This window comes from Arvicanthis niloticus, chromosome 8 (assembly GCF_011762505.2).
Source record: "Arvicanthis niloticus isolate mArvNil1 chromosome 8, mArvNil1.pat.X, whole genome shotgun sequence".
Taxonomy (NCBI): domain Eukaryota; kingdom Metazoa; phylum Chordata; class Mammalia; order Rodentia; family Muridae; genus Arvicanthis; species Arvicanthis niloticus.
Window position 1 is genome coordinate 14,166,753 of NC_047665.1, and position 21,097 is coordinate 14,187,849.

The 21,097-nt window shown below is 49.2% G+C and overlaps 1 protein-coding gene across 7 annotated transcripts in view; it reads left to right on the forward strand.

Moving 5' to 3' along the window:
- Nucleotides 1-21,097, forward strand: part of Fgd3 (FYVE, RhoGEF and PH domain containing 3) — a 62,224-nt gene that overhangs the window by 37,705 nt on the left and 3,422 nt on the right. For all 7 annotated transcript variants that reach the window (XM_076939052.1, XM_034511076.2, XM_076939049.1 and 4 more), the window contains exons 7-16: nucleotides 3,223-3,361; nucleotides 3,895-3,953; nucleotides 4,980-5,126; nucleotides 6,620-6,712; nucleotides 7,772-7,851; nucleotides 9,805-9,835; nucleotides 10,417-10,524; nucleotides 11,664-11,726; nucleotides 16,919-17,041; nucleotides 20,017-20,157. In XM_076939052.1, coding sequence (XP_076795167.1) covers nucleotides 3,223-3,361; nucleotides 3,895-3,953; nucleotides 4,980-5,126; nucleotides 6,620-6,712; nucleotides 7,772-7,851; nucleotides 9,805-9,835; nucleotides 10,417-10,524; nucleotides 11,664-11,726; nucleotides 16,919-17,041; nucleotides 20,017-20,157 — 984 coding nt within the window. The remainder of the gene's footprint in view (nucleotides 1-3,222; nucleotides 3,362-3,894; nucleotides 3,954-4,979; nucleotides 5,127-6,619; nucleotides 6,713-7,771; nucleotides 7,852-9,804; nucleotides 9,836-10,416; nucleotides 10,525-11,663; nucleotides 11,727-16,918; nucleotides 17,042-20,016; nucleotides 20,158-21,097) is intronic.

A 21,097-nucleotide genomic window follows, 5' to 3' on the forward strand; every position in this document is an offset into this window, starting at 1 on the left:
TAGGATTACAAAAAGTGTGTACCTCCATACCCAGTTTATGCAGTGCTAGGTATTAACAAGCCTGCATCAGCATGCCTGGCGTTTTCTACATGGGTTCTGGGGTTGTGTTCAGTTCTTCATGCTTGAGCAGCTACACTGTCCCCCACCCCAGCCCTCTGGGGACACTAAGACACTCAACTCTCACATAAGCGTGAGTACATGACTCATCTGTGCTGTGGAGATCCACAGAGAGCAAGGCAGGGTTCAGCCTGAGCACAGGCTACCGTTCCTGCCCACATAGAACAGACCAGGTTCTTGGGTCCAGCAGGTCCTCAGGTGACAAGATCCCCCCAGGATTAGGATGACAGTCTCGTGCACTGGCTGCCTCAGCACTATCCTGTCCCTGAACAATGGGTACCGCCTGGGCATGTTTCCTGCTAAACACAGCCAAGGTTCTGCCCCTTGGCCTCAGCACAATCGAGCCATTCTCTACAGAGACCTGGCCTGTGTCTACTGATACTGATGTTGCTTCTGGTACCTGGAGGGTGGAGTCTGGGGCAGGTTTATAGATGGCCCACAACAAAATCCTCCTTAGCAAATGTCCATGGCCGAGGCCAAGAAGCCTAGACCTGTACAAAATGGGATCAAATGACCATCACATTTCTCTTGGTCTCTGGAGGATTCCTTTGCTTAATCCAAAGAATATTTTACATTATAAGCCTTAAAGAAATCCAAACATTTACCAAGGGTTCGTAAGCTGACCAACTGAGAACCTGAATTTGGATCTCTAACACAAGGTAAAGGCAGGGGTGGTGGCATGTGTCTGAACCCTAGTTCGTGGGGCTGAGGGTAGGGTCATGGAGACAGGTAGTTCTGGGGCTGAGAAGCAAGCCTAGGTGAGATCTCGTTTGAGCCAGAGATATGCACGCATGCAGCATACCCAGAAAGGACCACACAAAGACAAAGCTTACAGATGTTACATTCTGCCCTATTTACCTTTTTCTCTGAGCACATAAGATGGCCGTTGTCTTTGGAAACTCATCTGCAGACACTGCCGTCTACGTCACTAAGTGTGAAGGAGAAGGTCGCCCACACGCCCACATGGTGACTGAAATCAGGAGCCACACGCAGCTGTCACAGCACTGTCTCCACACAGCCCACATGGTCGCCAGCTATCCCAGTGATACACTTGAAGTTTTTCTCCGCCTTTTTCTCTTTGTGGTTCATAAGTCAAACTGGGACACACACTGTTCTCATTATCAGGTCAAGTCCTTCCCTCTAGGACAGGCTTTGCCCTTGTCCTCTTGAGGGAATTGGCTACTGCCTCTTGGCTATGGGCTTATCTGTGGTTTATCCATGATTTGATTTAGGCTGTGCTTCTGTGTGAGTTTCACTGGAACAATCTCTCCTTCCCTCCCCCACCCCCCCTTGCCTCTATTCTTGAGTTTCTAGCAGGGAGATGCTTTGAAGCCCTGGGGAATACCATTCCACGTCTTCCCTTGCTCGATTCTTGCTTGAAACAATTTGTCTGTGTGATGTGTGCCTGTGTATGCTCATATCTGTGCATGTGGATGTCGAGGTCAGTATTGGGTGTCTTCTATCTCTGCCCATCTTTTTTTTTTTCTTTTTTCTTTTTTTTTTTTTTTTTTGAGGCAAGGTCTTTCATTGAACCTAGAGCTTGGTAACTCTGCCAGGCTAACTGGCCAATGACACGTGGTTATTTCTGCCTCCTCAGCACTGGGATTTCAAGTGAGCACATGACACTCAGCCTTTCTTTTTAAGTTTTATTTTATGTGTATGAGTGTTTTGCCTGCATGCATATCTATGAACTGTGTGCATGTCTGGTGCCCCAGGAGGTCAGAAGAGGGTGTCAGAAACTCTGAAACTAGAGTTTCTAATGGTCGATAATCATGTAGTTATTAGAATTAAGCTTTAAATGTTCTTAGCCTTTGAGCAATCTGATCTTTCCGGCACCAACACTCAATTTTTTTTTTTTTTTTTTTTTACTTAAGTACAACCTTCATTTTTTTAAAACAACAACAACCCAGGGATGGTGGCACATGCCTTTAATACCGGTACTTGGAAGGCAGAGCCAGTGGCCTGGAGAGATGGCTCAGCAGTTAAGAGCACTGACTTCTCTTCTAGAGGTCCTGGGTTCAATTCCCAGTAACCACATGGTGGTTCACAACCATCTGTAATGAGGTCTGATGCCTTCTTCTGGTGTGTCTGAAAGACAGTGTACTTACATACATAAATTAATAAATCTTTAAGGAAAAAAAAAAAAAAAAGGAAGACAGAGGCAGGCTGCTCTCTATGAGTTCAAGGCCAGCCTGGTCTATGAATAGAGTCCAGGTCAGCCAGGGCTCTGTTAAACAGAGAAATCCTATCTCCAAAAACAAAACAAAAACTCATTGTTTAGGGGTTAAGGAGATGGCTTGTTGGGCAAAGTGCTTCAGTGTAAGCACAAGGACCCGAGTTCAGATCCCCAGACCCTGTTGCACCCTAGACAGTTCTGGGTCCATCTCCACTAGAAATTTTGTTCAGGGCCTGAGGAAGGTGTGGGTGGCTGGGGCCCTGAAGTTGCTAGGGGGTAGGGCAGCAGACAGAAACAGCAGGTTTTCTCAGCTGTGAGCATGGCAGAGGTGGAAGAACCAGGCAGTACGGCAGGAGAGCCCAAGGTGAGCAGAGGGGTAACAGGTGAACTTGTGTGCAGGATGAAAGATGTGAAGTGCGCCTGTCTGCAGCAAGAAGGCGCTGAAGTGTGGCAAGAGGGGAGCTGGAATCTGGAGGGAGGGGGAGGTCTAGAGAGCCAGGGACAGTACGGGGGTAGAGTTGTAGCAGTCACTTGCTCTCTGTCATTCATCATGCAGGGACTCTGCAAAAGGACACCCAGCAGCCTCTAGGCATTAGGATTGATACTGGAGGAGTTAGGCACAGTTAGCTTCCACCTGACAGGGAGAGGGTGGACCCGAGGGGATGGGGTGGGGTAAGAGTCTTATTGACTCTCGTGAGAGGAGGCATTACTCTGGCACTTGTTTCCTCAACCTAAGCCTGCCCATGCAGAGAGTTCCGGTTCCTCCATCATTAAGCACCTTTGAGCCTCAGTTTTCCCAGCTATAAGATGTGGTCTATGCCAATTGCGTCTTGAAAATCGGGAGCTCCAGGCAACCTCTGGGGACTGTAGAAGTCAGTAACAGGAGTGAGACCCTATGGTGACCCTATGTGTGCTCTCTGTCCGCACAGAAGCAGGAGGTGTGCGGGAACTTGACACTGCAGCATCACATGCTGGAGCCAGTGCAGAGGATCCCCCGCTATGAGCTGCTGCTCAAGGACTACCTAAAGAGGCTCCCTAGGGATGCCCCAGATCGGAAGGATGCCGAAAGTAAGTGGAGGTGGCTGAAGGGCTGAGGGGGATGGTCTCTGGAGGAGACTGGGAACCCTGGGCTGAGACACACAGAGGAAGGCAAAGAGGAGAGAGACAGAGGCAGACAGAGAAAGAGACTGATAACTAAGAAAGTGATTTAGTCCTTTTCCTGTCACATGGAAAGATGCTATCTGGGGAAGGCACAGTCAAATACTAGCTTCATCCAGAGCTTAGGCCTAGCACTGGGCCCCTCAGTGAGGGTGTTCCTATCTCAGGAATCATGACCAATGTAACTGGTGGGCAGCACAGGGCTGGGTACTGTGTGAGAGAGTTGGAGATCTCACTTGGTGTTGGCCCCAGCAGGCTCAGCAAATGGTTCTGGGCCTTGTCCCTCTGTGCCAGACCTCTGGGGCAGTCTGGGCACCCTGAGAAAGGCCAAGGACAGGAACAAGTTTTCCCGCTGGGAGCCATGACGTCATAGATGTCAGGTGCTCCAGTGAGAACATGCAGCATTACCACATGCCCAGGCTCATTCAGTTCTCCTCATGCAGGGTCCCTGGAGCTCATCTCCACGGCTGCCGACCACTCCAACGCTGCCATTAGGAAGATGGTGAGTTCAGACTGCTGTAGGGAAGCAAAGAATATGCAGGGAGAGTGAGCGGGTAGAGCATATATGCAAGCAGCTTCACCCCTGATCCCAAGTGGACCCACCCCATCAGTGAGCACATATATACCAGTCTCCCCAAGACATGACAGGTACATATCCTAGTACCCCCGAGTAATAACAAGTGCATGCTTAGCCTCTCTCTGTACAAATCAGGTAGGTATATGCCCACCTTCCCAATGCAAGCCATGCTCCACCTCCCCGGGACATGCCACGATGACACCTGACTCTTCTATATACCTGCCATCTCTTGCAAGGTCATGGATTCTTCCCCACCCTCCAGGGTCCCATGCATCCTATGCTGTTTGGTCCGCTAGCATCTATGGCATCCATACAAAGAAGGGCCAGCCTGACATGCCTGCTTTTAGGTACACAAGTAGAAATCACAAATCAAAGGACGGGATACCTGAGGGTTAGCAGGTCCTGCCCCAGCCCTTTTTGCTATTGTCAAAGTCCCTACAGGCTTGGTTCTACTTTGAATAGTGTTGAATTCTAACCAAGAGGTAGGGGCATGAGCTGCTAACCTTGTCCCTATTATACCTTTGGGCATTATGATTCCCCAACCGGGCTTGGGGAAAGCAACATGTAGATTGGCCCAGTCTGGGTCATAGCGACTCAACTGACACCAGTATGCCTCAGTTTCCTTGTCTGTAAATTGGGGATAACCATGCCACTTCATAGAGTATGTGTCAGAATTACGTAATTAGAATATGAATGGTGTAGAACAGCCCCTGGCACATAGAAACAGAGGTCTGTGATTTATTAGTTTCTGAATGATAGGCTTCTAGTCACCCTTTCATACCCAGCTCAAATGTCACCCTGTGTTTTCCTCTCTTTTCACTGTCAGTCATGTCATTGCTACAGTGGACTCCGGGTCACAGTTGCAGAGCATAGCTTTGCTCACCTCTGGGTCCACAGCAGTTCCCTGGGTCTTGTGATCTTGCAGCAGCCTGATCTTTGTGTCTCTTGCAGGAGAAAATGCACAAGCTCTTAGAGGTGTATGAGCAGCTGGGTGGGGAAGAGGACATCGTTAACCCAGCCAATGAGCTGATCAAGGAGGGCAACATCCAGAAGTTATCAGCCAAGAATGGCACCACTCAGGACCGACACCTCTTCCTGGTGAGCCAGGCTGCCATCCCAGGCACAGAACTCCCTCATCTGCCTTCTCAGACCCTGGAGAGTACTGGAAAGATTCAGAAGCCCAAGGAGGAGGTTCTTCTGTAGCCTTCCAGATAGGTTTTTTTTTTTTTGTTTTTTTTTTTTTTTTTTTTTTTTGCTATCTCTTGCTATGGCTCTGTCCTGGTTTCTCCAAGCATCTAATATTTATGTTCCTTATATCCAGCATTTTTATTCTTTTTCATCTACTTTGGTTGCAATTAAGGAGTATCCAACAACCAAAATATAAAGAATTGTATCCAAATATCAAGCTCTTACCAAGCTCTGGTTTAGAGGGAGGGGAAAGACAGGAAGGAATTGGGGGGGGGGATCTATTTAAGTACCTTACATACAGGAAGAGACACAGTTCTGTTTCTATAGCTACTTCTTCCCCTACTTCCTCTTTCTTCTCCTTCCTCCTCTCCTTCCCAAGGCCTTACATTTACTAGGCAAACACCCTATCACTGCCCTGCATCCATAGACCAGCACCTATTCTTGAATAAGTAGCTATATCTTTGCAAGTTTCTTTTTTTCCCCATATCCAGACACTCAGGATATGTTTTTATTATTATTATTATTATTATTATTATTATTATTATTATTATTATTATTATTTACATGAGTACACTGTAGCTGTCTTCAGCACACACCAGAAGGGGACATCAGATTCCATTACAGATGGTTGTGAGACGCCACATGGTTGCTGGGAATGGAACTCAGGACCTCTGGAAGAGCAGCCAGCACTCTAAACTGCTGAGCCATTTCTTCGGCCCTGCAAGTTTCCTTTTTTAACCTAGGGCCTATGACATAGCTAGCCACAGTTTTTTGGCTGAATAATAGTGCTGGGTATGGGTTTCATCTTGTGGAATCGGCCTTAAATCCAATCAGAAAGTGATTCACTCTCATGACAGTCATGCTTCTATTGTACCAGCCGGCATGTCTTGCTGGGCCAGTTGTTATTGTAACTTACAGGGTTCACATCTGGGTATGATTTATGCGTATGTCTCTCCTCTGGTAAAGTGTATAGCATCTCTCAGAACTATAGAAGCTATCCAGTGGGGTTGAAACTTTTGGGTCATTTCTGACTTGATTTCTTCATGTTCTATGACTAAGTATGATGTGTTTGCAGCAGTAGTGTCTTATCATCAAGTCCTGGAGGGTAACCAAGAGTGTTAGCAGTGGCCTGTACTATTTGGTGTTTATGGGATCTCAATGGCCAACAACTCCAAAAGACATAACCCTTTCCTGGAACTGGGCTTTTGTTTGTTAGTTTTTGGTATGTAGTGGGGCCATTGCTGGCCATTATAGACTCAGAATATGTCTCTTGAATGTTATGCTCAAAGGCGTGTGTGCATCTTTTAAAAAATATTTTTTACTTTGTGACATTAAATAAAGCTATATGGGTCCCTTGTAAGGGGCTCCCTGTGACACCACTCCCCATGACTTTTTTCTTACAGTTCAACAATGTGATGCTCTACTGTGTACCCAAACTAAGGCTCATGGGCCAGAAGTTCAGTGTACGGGAGAAAATGGACATCTCTGATCTTCAGGTGGGTGGGTCCTTCTCGCCCCCTCTTATGCCTTAGAAGGGGTACAATCCGGGATAACTTTAGTTTTTCGAGACAGGGTTTCTCTGTGTAGCCATGGCTATCCTGGAACTCACTCTGTAGACCAGGCTGGCCTTGAACTCAGAGAGATCTGACTGTCTCTGTCTCCCAAGTGCTGGGATTAAAGGCATGCGCCACTACTGCCTGGCTCAGGGATAACTTTGAAGGCCACCTCTGCAGATCAGAGGTTTCTGAGGCAGCATCTTGGTCCTGGTATACTAGCCTTGAGTGGACAGTGTTCCCTATGGTCTTGGAGTATATTTTCTGCCATGTCCCTGATGACCTCATGTTAAAGGGAACAGGAGGCTGGGACTAAAGTCCACAGCCATGGGGGTCACATAGATACAAGGTAGGCTGTCACTTCATGAGGACAGGACTCAAGACCACAATTAAAGATCTAGAAGTGAAACTGAGGTCATTAATTGAGAATGGAGTGTGGGCCTACTCGTCTGGCCCGTGTTTTGTGCTGATGGAAGAGGGTTAAATCTGAGAGCCTACAAGGACATGACACTACTTCATCAACTCTGTCTGGGTGCACACCTTTAAACTCACCATGCACCTGCCCATGTGGGCTCAAGCGCCTGCTGAGTGACAGAGTCAAGTACCTTACAAGGTCTTCATCCCTCCCAAGGGGTGTGGCTGTGCTGGGCGGCAAAGCCCTGCATGCTGGAAGGGAAAGGCTGGGCCAGGGCTGCCTGGGGACAACTAATAAAGGAGGCCTAATGGGCAGGCACATTTGCAAAGCAGAAATCTAAGCACAGAGCCTGAGGCCCAGCTCTGGGCAAGGCCAGTGATCTGCTCTTCTCCTGAGCCTCAGTATCCCCACGTTATAGATCTGGGAGCCTATGGAGTCACCCTGACACTTCTACAGGATAAATACACACACACACACACACACACACACACACACACCCCTCTGATTCACAGAGCTTGGGTGTATGTCAAAGAACAGCTAACACGGTGACTTGTATTCAGTTTCTCTGTTCTGTGTTCTTGTTCTAGGTGCAAGATATTGTGAAACCAAATGCAGCCCACACATTCATCATAACAGGAAGAAAAAGGTCCCTGGAGCTTCAGACTCGGTATAGTACCAGCAGCTGCAGCTGCAGGAACATCTTTGACCTGAGATTGTAGTGGATAGTTTCTTTTACTGAATGCAATAACCTTTCAATATGTTTGGCATGTATGCAAGCACATGCATGAGTGCATGCGTGTGTGTGTGTGTGTGTGTGTGTGTGTGTGTGTGTGTGTGTGTAAATCAAAGATAGGAAGTTGTCTCGGTGGGTAAAGTGCTTGGCACATGGCATGAGGACCTGAGTTCAAATGTATGTTTGCCATCAAGTGCATGTTTATAATCCCAGTTCTGTGGAGGTAGAGCCAGGTTTGCTCTCTAGCCAGTCTGGTAGAATAAAATGAGCTCCAAGTTCAGTGAGAAGTTCTGTATCAAAAAGTGAGGTGAACAGTGATTGAGGAAGACACTCAAGATTGACCTCTGTCCTCTTTGTTTTGTTTTGTTTTGTTTTGTTTTGTTTTGTTTTGTTTTGTTTTTCGAGACAGGGTTTCTCTGTGTAGCCCTGGCTGTCCTGGAACTCACTCTGTAGACCAGGCTGGCCTCAAACTCAGAAATCCTCCTGCCTCTGCCTCCCAAGTGCTGGGATTAAAGGCATGCGCCACCACTGCCTGGCGACCTCTGTCCTCTACACACATGCGCACACATGAACATGTTTGCACACATGGTCAAATGTGGCTATTACAAATAGCACGTGTCTTGGTTGGGGTTTCTATTGCTGTCCTAAAATGCTATGACTAAAATCAACGTGTGGAGAAAGGTTCATATCACTTACACCTCCAGGTCACATCCACCACTGAAGGAAGTCAGGGCAGGAACCTGGAAGCAGGAACTGAAATCCTGGAACCTGACTATTGCCTTGCTCTCCATGGCTGGCTCAGCCTGCATTCTTATAGGACCCAGGACTGCCTGGCAAGGTGTGGCACCACCCACAGTATACTAGGTCCTGCCATGTCAGTCCTTAATCAAGAGACTGTGCCAGAGACTTGCCTACAGACCAATCTAATGGAGTCACTCCCTCAACTAATGTTCCTTTTCCCTTAGATAATTTTCCTTGTGTCAGCGTGACCAAAAAACACAAACAAACAAACAAACAAACAAAAAAAAAAAACCCCAACAGTTCTTCACCTTGCTGTTTTCAATCAGTGTGTCAGGATTCATCTTATAATCTCACATATTTCCCAGAACAGCATGATCCCCGCCAATATTATTGATTGGCACCAATGAGACGGTTTAGTGGGCAGAAGCACCTTCGGGTAGAAAGAAAGTCAATTTTTGGGAGTTGCCCCCTGACCTCTGTAGGTGCCACTTACACCCATACATGTACACAAAAATAAGTTAAATAAACTATAATCTCTTTTTAAATCATTAACAGGGGCCGAGTGTGGTGGTACATGCTTTTAATCCTAGCACTTAGGAGGCAGAGGTAGGCAGATCTCTGAGTTCAAGGCTAGCCTCATCTACAAAGTGAGTTCAAGGACAACAAGGGCTACACAGAAAATCTGGAAGATCCTCCCAGGGTTCCATGCTGACAGCCTGAGTCTCCTTTCTGCAAACTGTGCTGTGAACGGTCCCCATGCTTAGGCCTTTGTGCACACGTGCACAGAGGCCTTTTCTGCCACTGTGAGATGTACTTCTGAGGGGAGCTCCCGGTCAGCATGTGGTCTGTCTGCTCTATCAGGTCACACTGTCATCCAAGCTTGACAAGCTTGAGTTCTCATTGGCTGTGTAGGAAATCCAACCCATCACATTCCACCTATGGCGTGAGAGCTTTGTAATCACCTGCCAGGGTCCAGGGTGCTGTTGGTCTACAAGATGAGCCTGTCCCTAATTGGGCCACACATGTTCTGAACACTGAAACTACCTTTCCAGCCTGGAGTTGTAGTTACAAGGCAGTGAGTGGTTAGGTAGCCACACGGGGTGTATCCAAGGACGGATTACTAAGATCCTGATTTTGTCTTTGTAGGACAGAAGAAGAGAAGAAAGAATGGATTCAGGTGAAGCTTATCAAGTTTGTTCTCTCTGACTGTCCCTCCTGTGGGTCAAACCTAGAGTCTGGAGACTTGTCCAGCAAGGTCTCTGCCACTGAGCTACATGGACAGCTCTTGTGTTTTTGAGATAGGGTTTTCCTAGTAACTGAGGCTGGCCTTGAACCCTTTGGTATCCTGAAGGCTGGGATTCAGATTTGCATCACCGAGTATGGCTTACATCCTGATGTTATTTAATATGGCCGCTTCATGTTGGACCATGTGACCCAGGAACTCTTCCCTAACACCAGCACTGCCTGTCTCAAGGGAGGCAGTGACCATGGGTATCTTCAGACATGCTTTCAGGTTCCACAAGCCTTTCAATACATTTACTTGTCTGAGTCCATTCTCCACAAGTAAGGAACAGGAAAGGGACATGAGGAGACTCGGTCTAGGTGTTCTTTCTGGAACCCAGTCTCTTTGGTCTTGTTGGATCAAAGGCAGAGGGTCAGGATAAAATGGCCAGGGGTGCTCTGTGGACACCTGGACTCTGAGCTCTCAGTGTCCCTCCCTGGCTCTCTGACAGCCCTGTGGCTTTGCTGTGTGCCCAGGTTATTCAGGCCACCGTGGAGAAGCACAAACAGAAGAGTGAGACCTTCAAGGCCTTCGGCGGTGCCTGTAGCCAGGATGAGGAGCCCAGCTTGTCTTCAGACCAGCCTGTGAGTCAGCAGCCTGGGACAGGGGGAAGTGGGAGTCAGCTGTTGGCCAGGGAGAGAGGCTTAGGGGTATGATGCAAACGGCTTGAGCGCACAGTTCCCTGCTGGCCCCGTACTGATCTCCACTGGCACCCGACGGACCTGCTGCCTTGCAGGTTAGCATCTGTGTAGAGAAAGCGTTCTTTTAGTGCTGTTTGTCATCTCTGTACCTTCTGCAAGGCAGCCGTGAGCATCGAGGGACCTTATTATCTCCCTATAGAACTGAAGGCTCAGGGGCTCAGTGACACTCCCAGTGTCACTCAGTGACACTCCCAGGCCACTGTGCCACGGTGACATCCTCAGGTCATGGTGCCCTTCTTACACTCTGAACAGCAAGTGGATGTCTTTTTGTAGTTATATTTTCTCTTCAAATGCCCCTGTATCCCTGAGGTGTCAACCCACAGCCCTCTGCCAGTAGTGCCAGGGATAGGGCTATTTTATTCCGCAACTCCTGTGGAGTGGCCCCAGAGCTACAAGAAGACACAACTGTAACCAGAAGTAGGGGTGTGCCCCACCTCCCAGCTACACACACTCCTTACACCTTCACTGGCTGGAGTGAACCTCACACTCAGCAGGTGCCTCTGGAGGGAACAACCGGCACACTTTAACTCCTCAGTCTGTACCCACCTCCAGCAGGCTGGCCTGTTCTCAGATGGTCTGCCTATTCCTTATGGTTTGATCCCATTTTCCTGCTTCCTGGATGTATTTTTGAGAAAAAGTTAGCACTTTTCAGAGGAAGGATCCTGCAAGCTCCTTGAGGGCAATGACTTACAAACCAAGGGTACAGAGCAGGCAGTTGTTAGTCAGCTGGGCATGGGGCACAGACCACAAGAGTGAATAGAGCATCCATAGAGACCACTACTTCATCCTTCACCTATGTGTGACTTTCAGTATCCAGATTAGGGTGGGTTAAGCCAGCCTCATCATATGACACCCTTCAGTTCAGGCATGGCTCCTGGAGTCCCAGCATTTATTAGACCAGTTGTCTCATGTACACTAACCCTCAAGGCACAGGGTGATAAGAGGAGAAAATGTCTCCTGCTACGCAGGGTGTGCCGTGTGAATAGGAAACCACCTCACCCTTCATCTCTGTTCTCTTCCAGGTCACGAGTGCCAGCTCTGTGGAACCTGCAGGGGTAGCCGACACCAGTGGGGCTGCTACCGGGGTGAGTGATCCACATCAGGGATTAGCAGGAGTAGGAGGTGCTTGGAGGAGATGAGAGCAAGGCAGGCTGGAGGGTGAGGATCCAGGAGTCGGCTTGCCCTCTTCTGTGTTCTTGGGGCCTAGGAGTGCAGATGTGAGGCTGTACTGAGGCCGGGTACTGGTGACTTGAGTACCAGAAGTGGAGGCCACAAGGGAGCCTTTGGTGGACATTGCACGACCACGTGTATCATCTGATCTCTGTGGGAATACTTATGAGCTCGCTGTGTGTAAATTTCACCTTGATAGCATATGCAGTAAGGAGGTGCCAGCTCGGTGTGGCAGCAACGTAAACAGGTTTGTCCTTCATAGTAAGCAGGTTTTCAGGAAGCTGCAGCTCCCCACCACTACGCCCCACCCCCGTGTGTGTGTGTGTGTGTGTGTGTGTGTGTGTGTGTGTGTGTGTGTGTGTGTGTTCTCAGGGACAGGCAGCTGGGTTCATGTGCCTGCCTGCTAGGAGCTGATCATAGGAACTTGGGGGGATGTCTCTATTTTAATTTGGGGATGTCTAATAGTCCGAGGCGCGTACCTGTGCTTGCTGTGGATCGAATACCCACAACTGAGCCACTTCATCATCGCTTTGGAGCTTGGCATTCACAAGCACCCATAGCAACAGCAGTTGGGACAACTCTGGGCCATAGCTTCACTTATAGCCTAGAATGATAATACTGCCGGCATCTTGCTGGGTCCTGGATGAATTACCGATTAGGGAGAGCGACAGGTGCCACCCTTCCGGGGAAGGTGTCTCCAGTCCATCCCAGACACAGGCTTTTCTCCCCGGGTTCATTGACACTAAGCTGGGACACAGTGCTGTGTTCTCTCCTGCACCTCCCCTCCTGTGCCTGCTCTTTACTGCCCCTCTTTGTCGCTTTGTCTCTCATTCTGTCTCTATGTATCTCTTTCACACTGTCTCTGAGTCCCATGACTCTTCTCTGCTTCTGTCTCTTGCCTCTGACTCTGTCTCTCAGTTGTTCATGCAGAGCCCAGATCTCCTTGCACTGGAGACGGGTAAGAGCTACCTGAGTGGAGCTCAGAACAGCTCGTGACTGCCCTGCAGCTCTGAGACTATGGCTTTGTTAGGATATGACTGTTGGGTTTTCTTTCCCATAAGGAGGAGGACATAGACTCAGCTCAGTCTGGTGAGGTACCTTGAAGCAAGTGAGGGAGAGGCTGTGGGTGGAGCCACCTGAGACAGAGAACAGAGAAGGGCTGGTGTGACATTGGTCCCAGTGCATAGACAGTATGGGTCCAGGGCCAGCCAGGGAGGACCTGAATGTATTGCTGTTCCCCTTCCTTGTGACCACAGCTTCCCCAAGTCCTTCAATAGTGTGAGCTCAGGCTGGCCATTTGTCAGGCAACCTTGAGAATGCTTGTGAGGCTTGAGTGAGGGGCTGAAACATTTCAGGGGTATAATGGGGAAAGAACAAGGGGACCCTGAAATAAAAAGGGACTGGACAAGAGAAGAGAGACCTCTATGGAACGTTGCTGCTGTCTGGCCCCTGCAGAGCAGATAGACACCCTAAGGATGAGCTTTGTTGAAACTGGAAGACAGGAAGTCTAAACGTGGTACAGACAGCCAAGAGGGAAATAAACATCTGGACACCCCAGTGGCTTCCTGCACTAGTCTGCCTGTGGCTGCTTCCTGCCACCTACTGACAGTGTTCTGGCCTCCCCTGGCTCCACCAGACCACTGTCAGTTCTGCCTACATCCAGGAAGCCCCATGGCTTGTCCTAGGGTCCCTCATATAGAACTCTCAATCTCATACCACATATCCTAGTGTCAACCTTCTGAGTTGCTGATGTAGATGTAATGAGGTTGGCCTTAGCCAGACCCATGCAATCCTGATGCTTATGGGTTGTGGCTGCACCACAGTTGAGCTTCCAGGGGAATGCGTGTCACCTGGTCAAGTCAGACTCAGCAGCTCATGAATGCACAGTCTGAAACATTCCCAAACCAGCCCTACATCTTTCAGCCAGGGAGGGTATCCAATGACCATTTCACTGATGATGCCTTGGACTCTGTTCCTACACTGTCCAGGCTGTGGGATGGGCCTATGGAGGCATTGCTTGTAACCAGCTGATGGCTAAGGCATCCGGGCCCAAGAGAGTTAGTTCTTTGTTCATGGAATCCCTGGGGCTGAGCCCACAGGTCCTGGTGAGGGAAACCTCATGTTCATGGAGTTGCAGGAAGGCAGAGGTTTGGGGTAGGGATGCGGACTGTTTAAAGCATCAGTGGTACCCAGAACTGCCCCAAAGGGCATTAGCAGTGGTGCCTATAAGTGAGATGTCTCATAACTGGGGCTAAGTGGGGGTCAGTGCCAAGATTAAGAGGATGACGCCGGAGGGAAGTGGAGCTGACCTTTGGTTGAAGCCAGTGATGTGTACCCTAGCCTTACTGTCCTCTGGGAAAGAGATGGGGAAGCTCTATGTTAACCTAATGCAGGCTGCTCTTGCTGGCTATCTCCTTTGATTGGGAAGAGACAGCTGGGAGCTCCAGAGTCAAGGCCTCAAACCACACCCAGGGCCTGCCTTGATCATGGTATGGTCACTAGACCTGCTGTACCATGGACATACTTGATGCCTGGTCTGTCCCTTTCTTTTCCTGCTTCTGCTCCAGGAAAACAGCCCTTTGAAGGTTGACAACATTCTCCACACAGCAGCCCACTGTCCAGTCCTGGTGTTCTCCTTTCTTTTCCCTTACCAAACCAAGGGCTGGGGCCAGCCCTTCCTCTAGCAAACAGGTCCACAACGACAGATAATCCAGCAGAATGTGGCCATGTGCTTCCCTGTTGATTCTTTCCCTGAGCAGAGCTAAGCTGAGCTGAGATTTCGGTGAGCTCAGGATGGTTCCGAGTCATCTGTGGACCTGCACTGAGCGTCAAGATAGAGCACACCACAGAAGACACCTACACACTGCTCAAAAACGAGGTTTCATTTTTAATCAGAAGTGTTTGGCCACGCGTGTCAGATTTATGCTGCTTCTTAACATTTCTGGAGAAGAAACAAATCCTTTCAATGTACTGGGATTGTGTCCTGTGTCTAAATGTCTTCCAGTAAACAGCCTCTGTCAGGCCAAACCGCATCCGGGAAGTTTTGCAACCACCCTTGCAGAATTCAAAGGCTTCCTCATTCTTTTTAAGAGGGAAAATCAATGCCAGGTGGTGGTGGCGCACACCTTTAATCCCAGCACTTGGGCTGCAGAGGCAGGTGAACCTCTGAGTTTGAGGCTAGCCTGATCTACAGAATGAGTTCCAGGACATCCAAGGCTGTCTTATGTTCTGATATAATCAGAACATAAGAAACCTTGTCTGGAAAAACCAAAAAAAAGAAAAAAGAGTAAAAAAATCTAGTTGTTCTTGACCAAAGGGTACACACACACACACACACACACACACACTTAGAGTCTGAAATTCCCCATCAAAGCACTGGCCCTGATTACCCATAAGTCATTTGTGTACCCCCCCACATTCCCCCCCTCCCCCCATGATACCAGAACTTCCTTTTCTTCATAAGTCCCCATTCTGTACCTGCCAAAGCAGAGACATGGAGGAACTCACTGTGTTGACCCTCAGTGGAGAACAGCTGATGGTGGCATGCTGTAGATGTCCATGTGTGTCCTCCTGCTTTTGCTATCTGATCATCTGTGACCTGCATATCTAGCCAGGCCTCTTGTGTTATGGATGGTGTGGTTGGAGACCAAGTCACATGAAGGGTGGGCCACAGTGGACCTCAGCATCATGGGAGATTAAAGCGATGTGGGATTAAAGCTCCTGTCTGAGCACAAAGATGGGCAACTCTGTCCTGGTCAAATGAAGCTTACCAAATAAAAGAAGATGGGGGATCCATGACGCTGATCTTAAAGGTCTTTGCCTCAGGACCTTCCCTTTGTCTGAGCCCCATTGGTCTAAGGACCTGAGCTCTTGGCCACATCCCAGGTCATGTCAGTCATTCCTCCATCCCCAAATGTCCCATCATGGTACCCTGCTGATGCCCAGAGCCTCCTGCATTCTCAACTACCTTATAGGAATAACAGCTGGGGTCCCTGAGAGCCACCACATGTCAAGACTATCTGGTCACCAATTAATTCCTCCACTTTGACATTCAGATTCCTCACAAGAAAAAGGGGACATGGACTTCTGAAGGTGGGCCAGAGGGTGGAGGCTGTGGGGACTATGCAGACCTGATGGCCTTCATCCCCTCTCCTGTCTTTTTTCAGCTGTTTTTTTCTTGCACTAGGCCCTCCCACCCTCTCTGTCTCAATGAACACTTGGACTCCTCAGCAGTACTGAGAGGAGGATACAATCAGAATGTCTTGTATAGGAGTAGGGGTTCCTGAGGCTAGGTGAGGGGTGCGTTTCCAGATGCAGGGAGACTCAAAGCCCTTGGGAGTGAGGGTTTTGCGTGTCAGGTCTAAAATGCCTGCCTTCCGCCCACTGCACACAAAGCCCTGACAGTTGACCCCAGGACAAGGCACATTGATTGCAGAGGGAGATCAAGGCCATCTTTGAGCAAGGACTCACAAACTGGAAGAAGGCAGTGCTGCAATAGACACAGCAAGAGGTCAAATTTGATCACAGCCTCAGCTAGCTTGGTTTTCTCACACGCCCTCTAGGATACTTCTGCAGGATTTCCACAAAGGCGTGTGGATGCACATGTATGTTTATGCATGTGATGTGCCTGTTCCCAAGTGTCCAACACAGCATAGGCATGTGATGGGGTGAAGGATGACACTCAGGATCTAGGGCCACATGATCATATTGGGATGCAGTCAGGGACACCCCAGCCTGGCAGCAGATGCCATCCATGCAGTCTTCTGTCCATATCTCTTCCCTCCAGCTTTGCCTCAAAATGGTATTTCCTCAGACACACCAGATAAAGCCACTGGCCAAGCTGTCTTGCCCTCTTGGAACTTTACTTCAGGCAGTGCATGGTGTGATGCATGATGCACTGGGGTGGTCCCTGGGAGAAGGGCTGGGAAGGGGGTGCAGCTGCCTTAGTTCTGCCTCTTCCCCTCTGCAGTGTCCACTTTTGCTCTGGGCATGTGTGGCCACTTGCAGGATCCTTAGCTAACCCTCCACACCCGTGGCTATCAATCCCACAGTGGGTTATCCTATGCTCATACTCTGAAGCTGACAATGGCCACTTTCCTTCTTGTAGACTGAGTCCAGAAAGTCATCCTCTAAAACAAGACGGGACAGAGAGAAGCCTGGATGTAAGAGCTGTGGTGAGACCTTCAACTCCATCACCAAGAGGAGGCATCGCTGCAAGCTATGCGGGGAGGTGAGCATGGGGCAGGAGCGGGGGGAGCAGATCTGACAGGGGCCAAAGCTGTGTAGGGAGGTGAGCATGGGGCAGGAGAGGGGGGAGCAGATCTGACAGGGCCACAGCTGTGTAGGGAGGTGAGCATGGGGCAGAAGCGGGGGGGGGGGGGGAGCGGGGAGCAGATCTGACGGGCCAGGTGGCCACTCATGGAGTCTTCACCAGTCCTCTTGGTTGGGCAGCAGGGTACAGGGTGGCATGCACTTCCTGTGCACAGCTGGTGGGCTCTGTGAGCCACACAGCAGCCCTTCAAGGCTGCCTCTAGATCTAGTTAGCATTAGCCACTTTTCTTATTGCTGTGACCCAATACCTGACAGGAATCAATATAATAGAAGGCAGCTCTATTTTCACTCACAGTTTGAGGGTGCACAGTCCACTGTGGCAGGAAAACCACGGCAATCAGCGCTATGGGGTACCTGGTTGTGATGAATCTGCAGTCAGGAAACAGGAAGTGGGGATGGGCTATCAAACATCAAGTCTAGTGACTCACTTCCTGTAGCAATTATACAGTCTTCCAAAACAGCACCAGCCACCAAGTGTTCTCACATATAAGAGACATTTGTGAGGGACATTGCACATTTAAACCAAGGCACCAGATGCCCTTGAGCATGAAACTGTCCTTCTGAAGAAAATGCTAATCTCTGGGCAGCTCTGATGCTGACAACATTCCTTCCAGCTGAAAAACCTGCTAGCGCTGGAGCCTCGGTGCCCCAATAGGGAGTGTGTGAGGTGTAGTGTCTCTGTCCTGTGGTAGAGAGGTGACGATGTGTGCTTGTGTAAGGTGCTGGTGGCCGGAGAAGGAGGGCTTGGCCGTGGTGGGAGTGCTTCAGTGGTGCAGAAGGTTTGGTGAGATCATGCACTAAGGGGCCACCACTGACTGGTGTCCCCAAAGTGTACTCAACCCCGAAGCTCTTGCTCCTGAAAATGAGTAACTGAGTCATGGCTTAATATTGAACTTTAAAGAATTCCTGAAGAAGGAACTGATGGGTTAGGTATCTTTAGATGTAGATATCAAAGTTGCATCTGGGTGAGGGATTGAAGCAGGAGGAGATGGAGATAGAAAACCTATGTATCTCAGAATTACTTGAAGCTGTTCAAAGGACGGAAAGACTGGTGTTCTTTGATTTCACATTTTCATAAAATTTCACCAGGCTGGCTGGGGTGGGGAAAGGGAAGGATAAAAGAATGAATCTTTGGATGGATGGATGGATGGATGGATGGATGGATGGTGATGGTGATAATAAGAATCAAGTGAATGGTAGATGGATAGATGGTAGATGGATGTTCAGTGGATAGACAGATAATGGATGGGTGGGTTGATAAGTGGGCGATGCATGCATGGTAGATGGAGAGGTGGTTGGATGGGTGGGTAGAATGAATGCGTGGCTGGATAATAAGTAGAGGAATTTGGAGAGCACTGGCTAGCCTATAGGCTGTGGCTCTAGCCCAGATGCTTGGGTTTAAAGAAGACATTAAGATCAGAGGAACATGGTGTTCCTGGCAGATTTGCAGTGGGTTGCAGTGCCTGCATCTGAGGTCATTGCACGTGGATGTAGATGCACATGGGAGACAGCTGGAGTCTGTGGTCTCTAGTAAGAGGAATGGAAGAGGTGCAAGGAATGCTTTACCCAGAACCTGGGTTGCAGTTGAAGTGAGGGAAGATCCCAGGCTGGCTGGCTGGCTCATGTGGAGTCGGGAGAGGGCCAGCATGTTCCAGGGCACTACCTGTGTGGGATTGCCCAGTAGGGATGATGTTAGGAAGCATCAGAGGCCATTCAGAGAGGGATGGACATCCAGGAAAAAGGCTGTGTGCCAAAGACTCAAAGGTGTTGAGACCAGATAATCCTTGCATTTGGCCACAAAAAAGCCAAGGCTGGTGTGATTTGGCAATGCCAGCCAAAAGTGTATAAATAAATAACCAGAAAAAAGGGGTGCTGAGAGGAGGAGTGGTGGTGCCAAGACAGAAGGGACTCCTGTGCTGGGAGGGGAAGGAAGACCAAGGCAGGAGGGAGAAAGGATAGCTCTTGGAATGAAGCTCTGAGGAGCAGAGGGTGTGGGGGGGAGGGTAGAGACCAGGGTCTCTCATTGAGTGAGTGGGGGGGGATAGGAGCCAGGGTGTCTCATTGGGTGGGAAGGATGGGGACCAAGGTCTCTAACTGAGTGGAGGGGATGGGAACTAGGGTTCCCTTCCACTCTCATTGAGTGGAAGGAATAGGGACCAAGGTCTCTCACTGAGTGGGGGAGGACGGGAACCAGGGTCTCTCACTGAGTGGGGGGGATGGGAACCAGGGTCTCTCATTGAGTTGGGGTGATGGGAACCAGGGTCTCTCACTGAGTGGGGGGCTGGGAACAAGGGTTTCTCATGGAGTTAAGGGGATGGGAACCAGGGTCTCTCATTGAATTGGGGGGGGGGGGGGAACAAGGGTCTCTCATTGAGTGGGAGGGATGAGAACCAGGGTCTCTCATTGAGTTGGGGTGGAGAACAAGGGTCTCTCACTGAATCCAGAGCTAATCAGTTCAGCTAGGCAGGCTGGCTGCTGAGCTCCTAGAATCTGCCCATCTCTGCCATTCCAGCACTGGGACTATAGAGGCAAGCCACCACACACAGCTTTTGCATGAGTCTTGAGGACCTGAACTCAGATCCTTGAACAGCAAACTATATTGACTGAGCCATTCCCCCACGGTTTGATGTGAATTTTCTTGATGGCAGTGTCGTGGGTCTTATGTAAGTGGGCTATGCTCTTTCCTCCTTACACATAGGGCTTTTGAACTAGGTAAGGCAAGCAGGCCCTGGGCACTTATGGAGACTAAAGTCACCCTCTGCCCTTAGACGGGGCTTCCAGCATCCCAGGACAAGCATTTTTGCCCTCTCTGTATGGGTCTTTCCTCCTCTTCTGCTCAGGATGCATGGTCAAAGGTACCCTCTTACCTTGCAGGTCATCTGTAGGAAGTGCTCAGAGTTCAAGGCGGAGAACAGTAAGCAGAGCCGTGTCTGCCGAGAGTGTTTCCTGGAAGAGTCTCTGGTCCCTACAAGCCCTAGCTCTGAGACTCCCACTGAGCTCAAACAGAATGCAGAGGTGAGTGTCCTTGGTTCCTGGGACCAGGACAGATGTAGAGGACATCTCAGTGTGGCCCACAGGCCTAGAATCAGGGCAAGATGCTTGGAGCACGTGCATGTCTAAAGACATCTCAAGAACTAGTCAGGGCCTGGGAGCCACCTGCCCCTAGGAGTTAGATGGAAACTCGTGTCAGTCCATTCTGGGCCTGACTGGAGGTAAAACAGGAAACTGCTCCAAGTCTAGGCATCTAGGCATTGAGGTCCATGGAGGACCTCCTTCACCTTAGGGCAGGCAGAGCTCAGTGTGTGTGTGTGTGTGTGTGTGTGTGTGTGTGTGTGTGTGTGTCTGTGTATATATATGAGCACATGTATGTGTGTGTGTCTAACTTTGTCTGTGTGTGTGAGCATATGTATGTGTATGCCTGTCAGTGTCTTGTATGTGTGTGTATATATGTGTGTATGTATATGTATGTATGTGTATGTGTGTAAGCATGTGTATGTGTGTGCCTGTGTTTGTGTGAGTATGTAAGCATGTGCCTGTATGTTTGTGTGTCTTGTATGTGTGTGTGTGTGTGTGTGTGTGAGCATGTATATGTGTGTCTGTGTCTGTCTGGTATGTGTGTGTATATATGTGTGTGTGTGTGAGCATGTATATGTGTGTCTGTGTCTGTGTGTGTCTGTCTGGTATGTGTGTGTATATATGTGTGTGTGTGTGTGAGCATGTATATGTGTATCTGTATATGTGTGTGTCTGTCTGGTATGTTTGTGTGTATATGTGTGTGTATGTGTGTGAGCATGTATATGTGTGTCTGTGTATGTGTGTGTTTGTCTGGTATGTGTGTGTGTGCATATGTGTGTGTATGTGTGTATATCTGTCTGTGTTTGTTTGTGTATGTCTGTGTGCTGGATTAAAAACAGGAGTCAGCTCCCCATCTACCACTACTGCTTCTCCAGCCTAC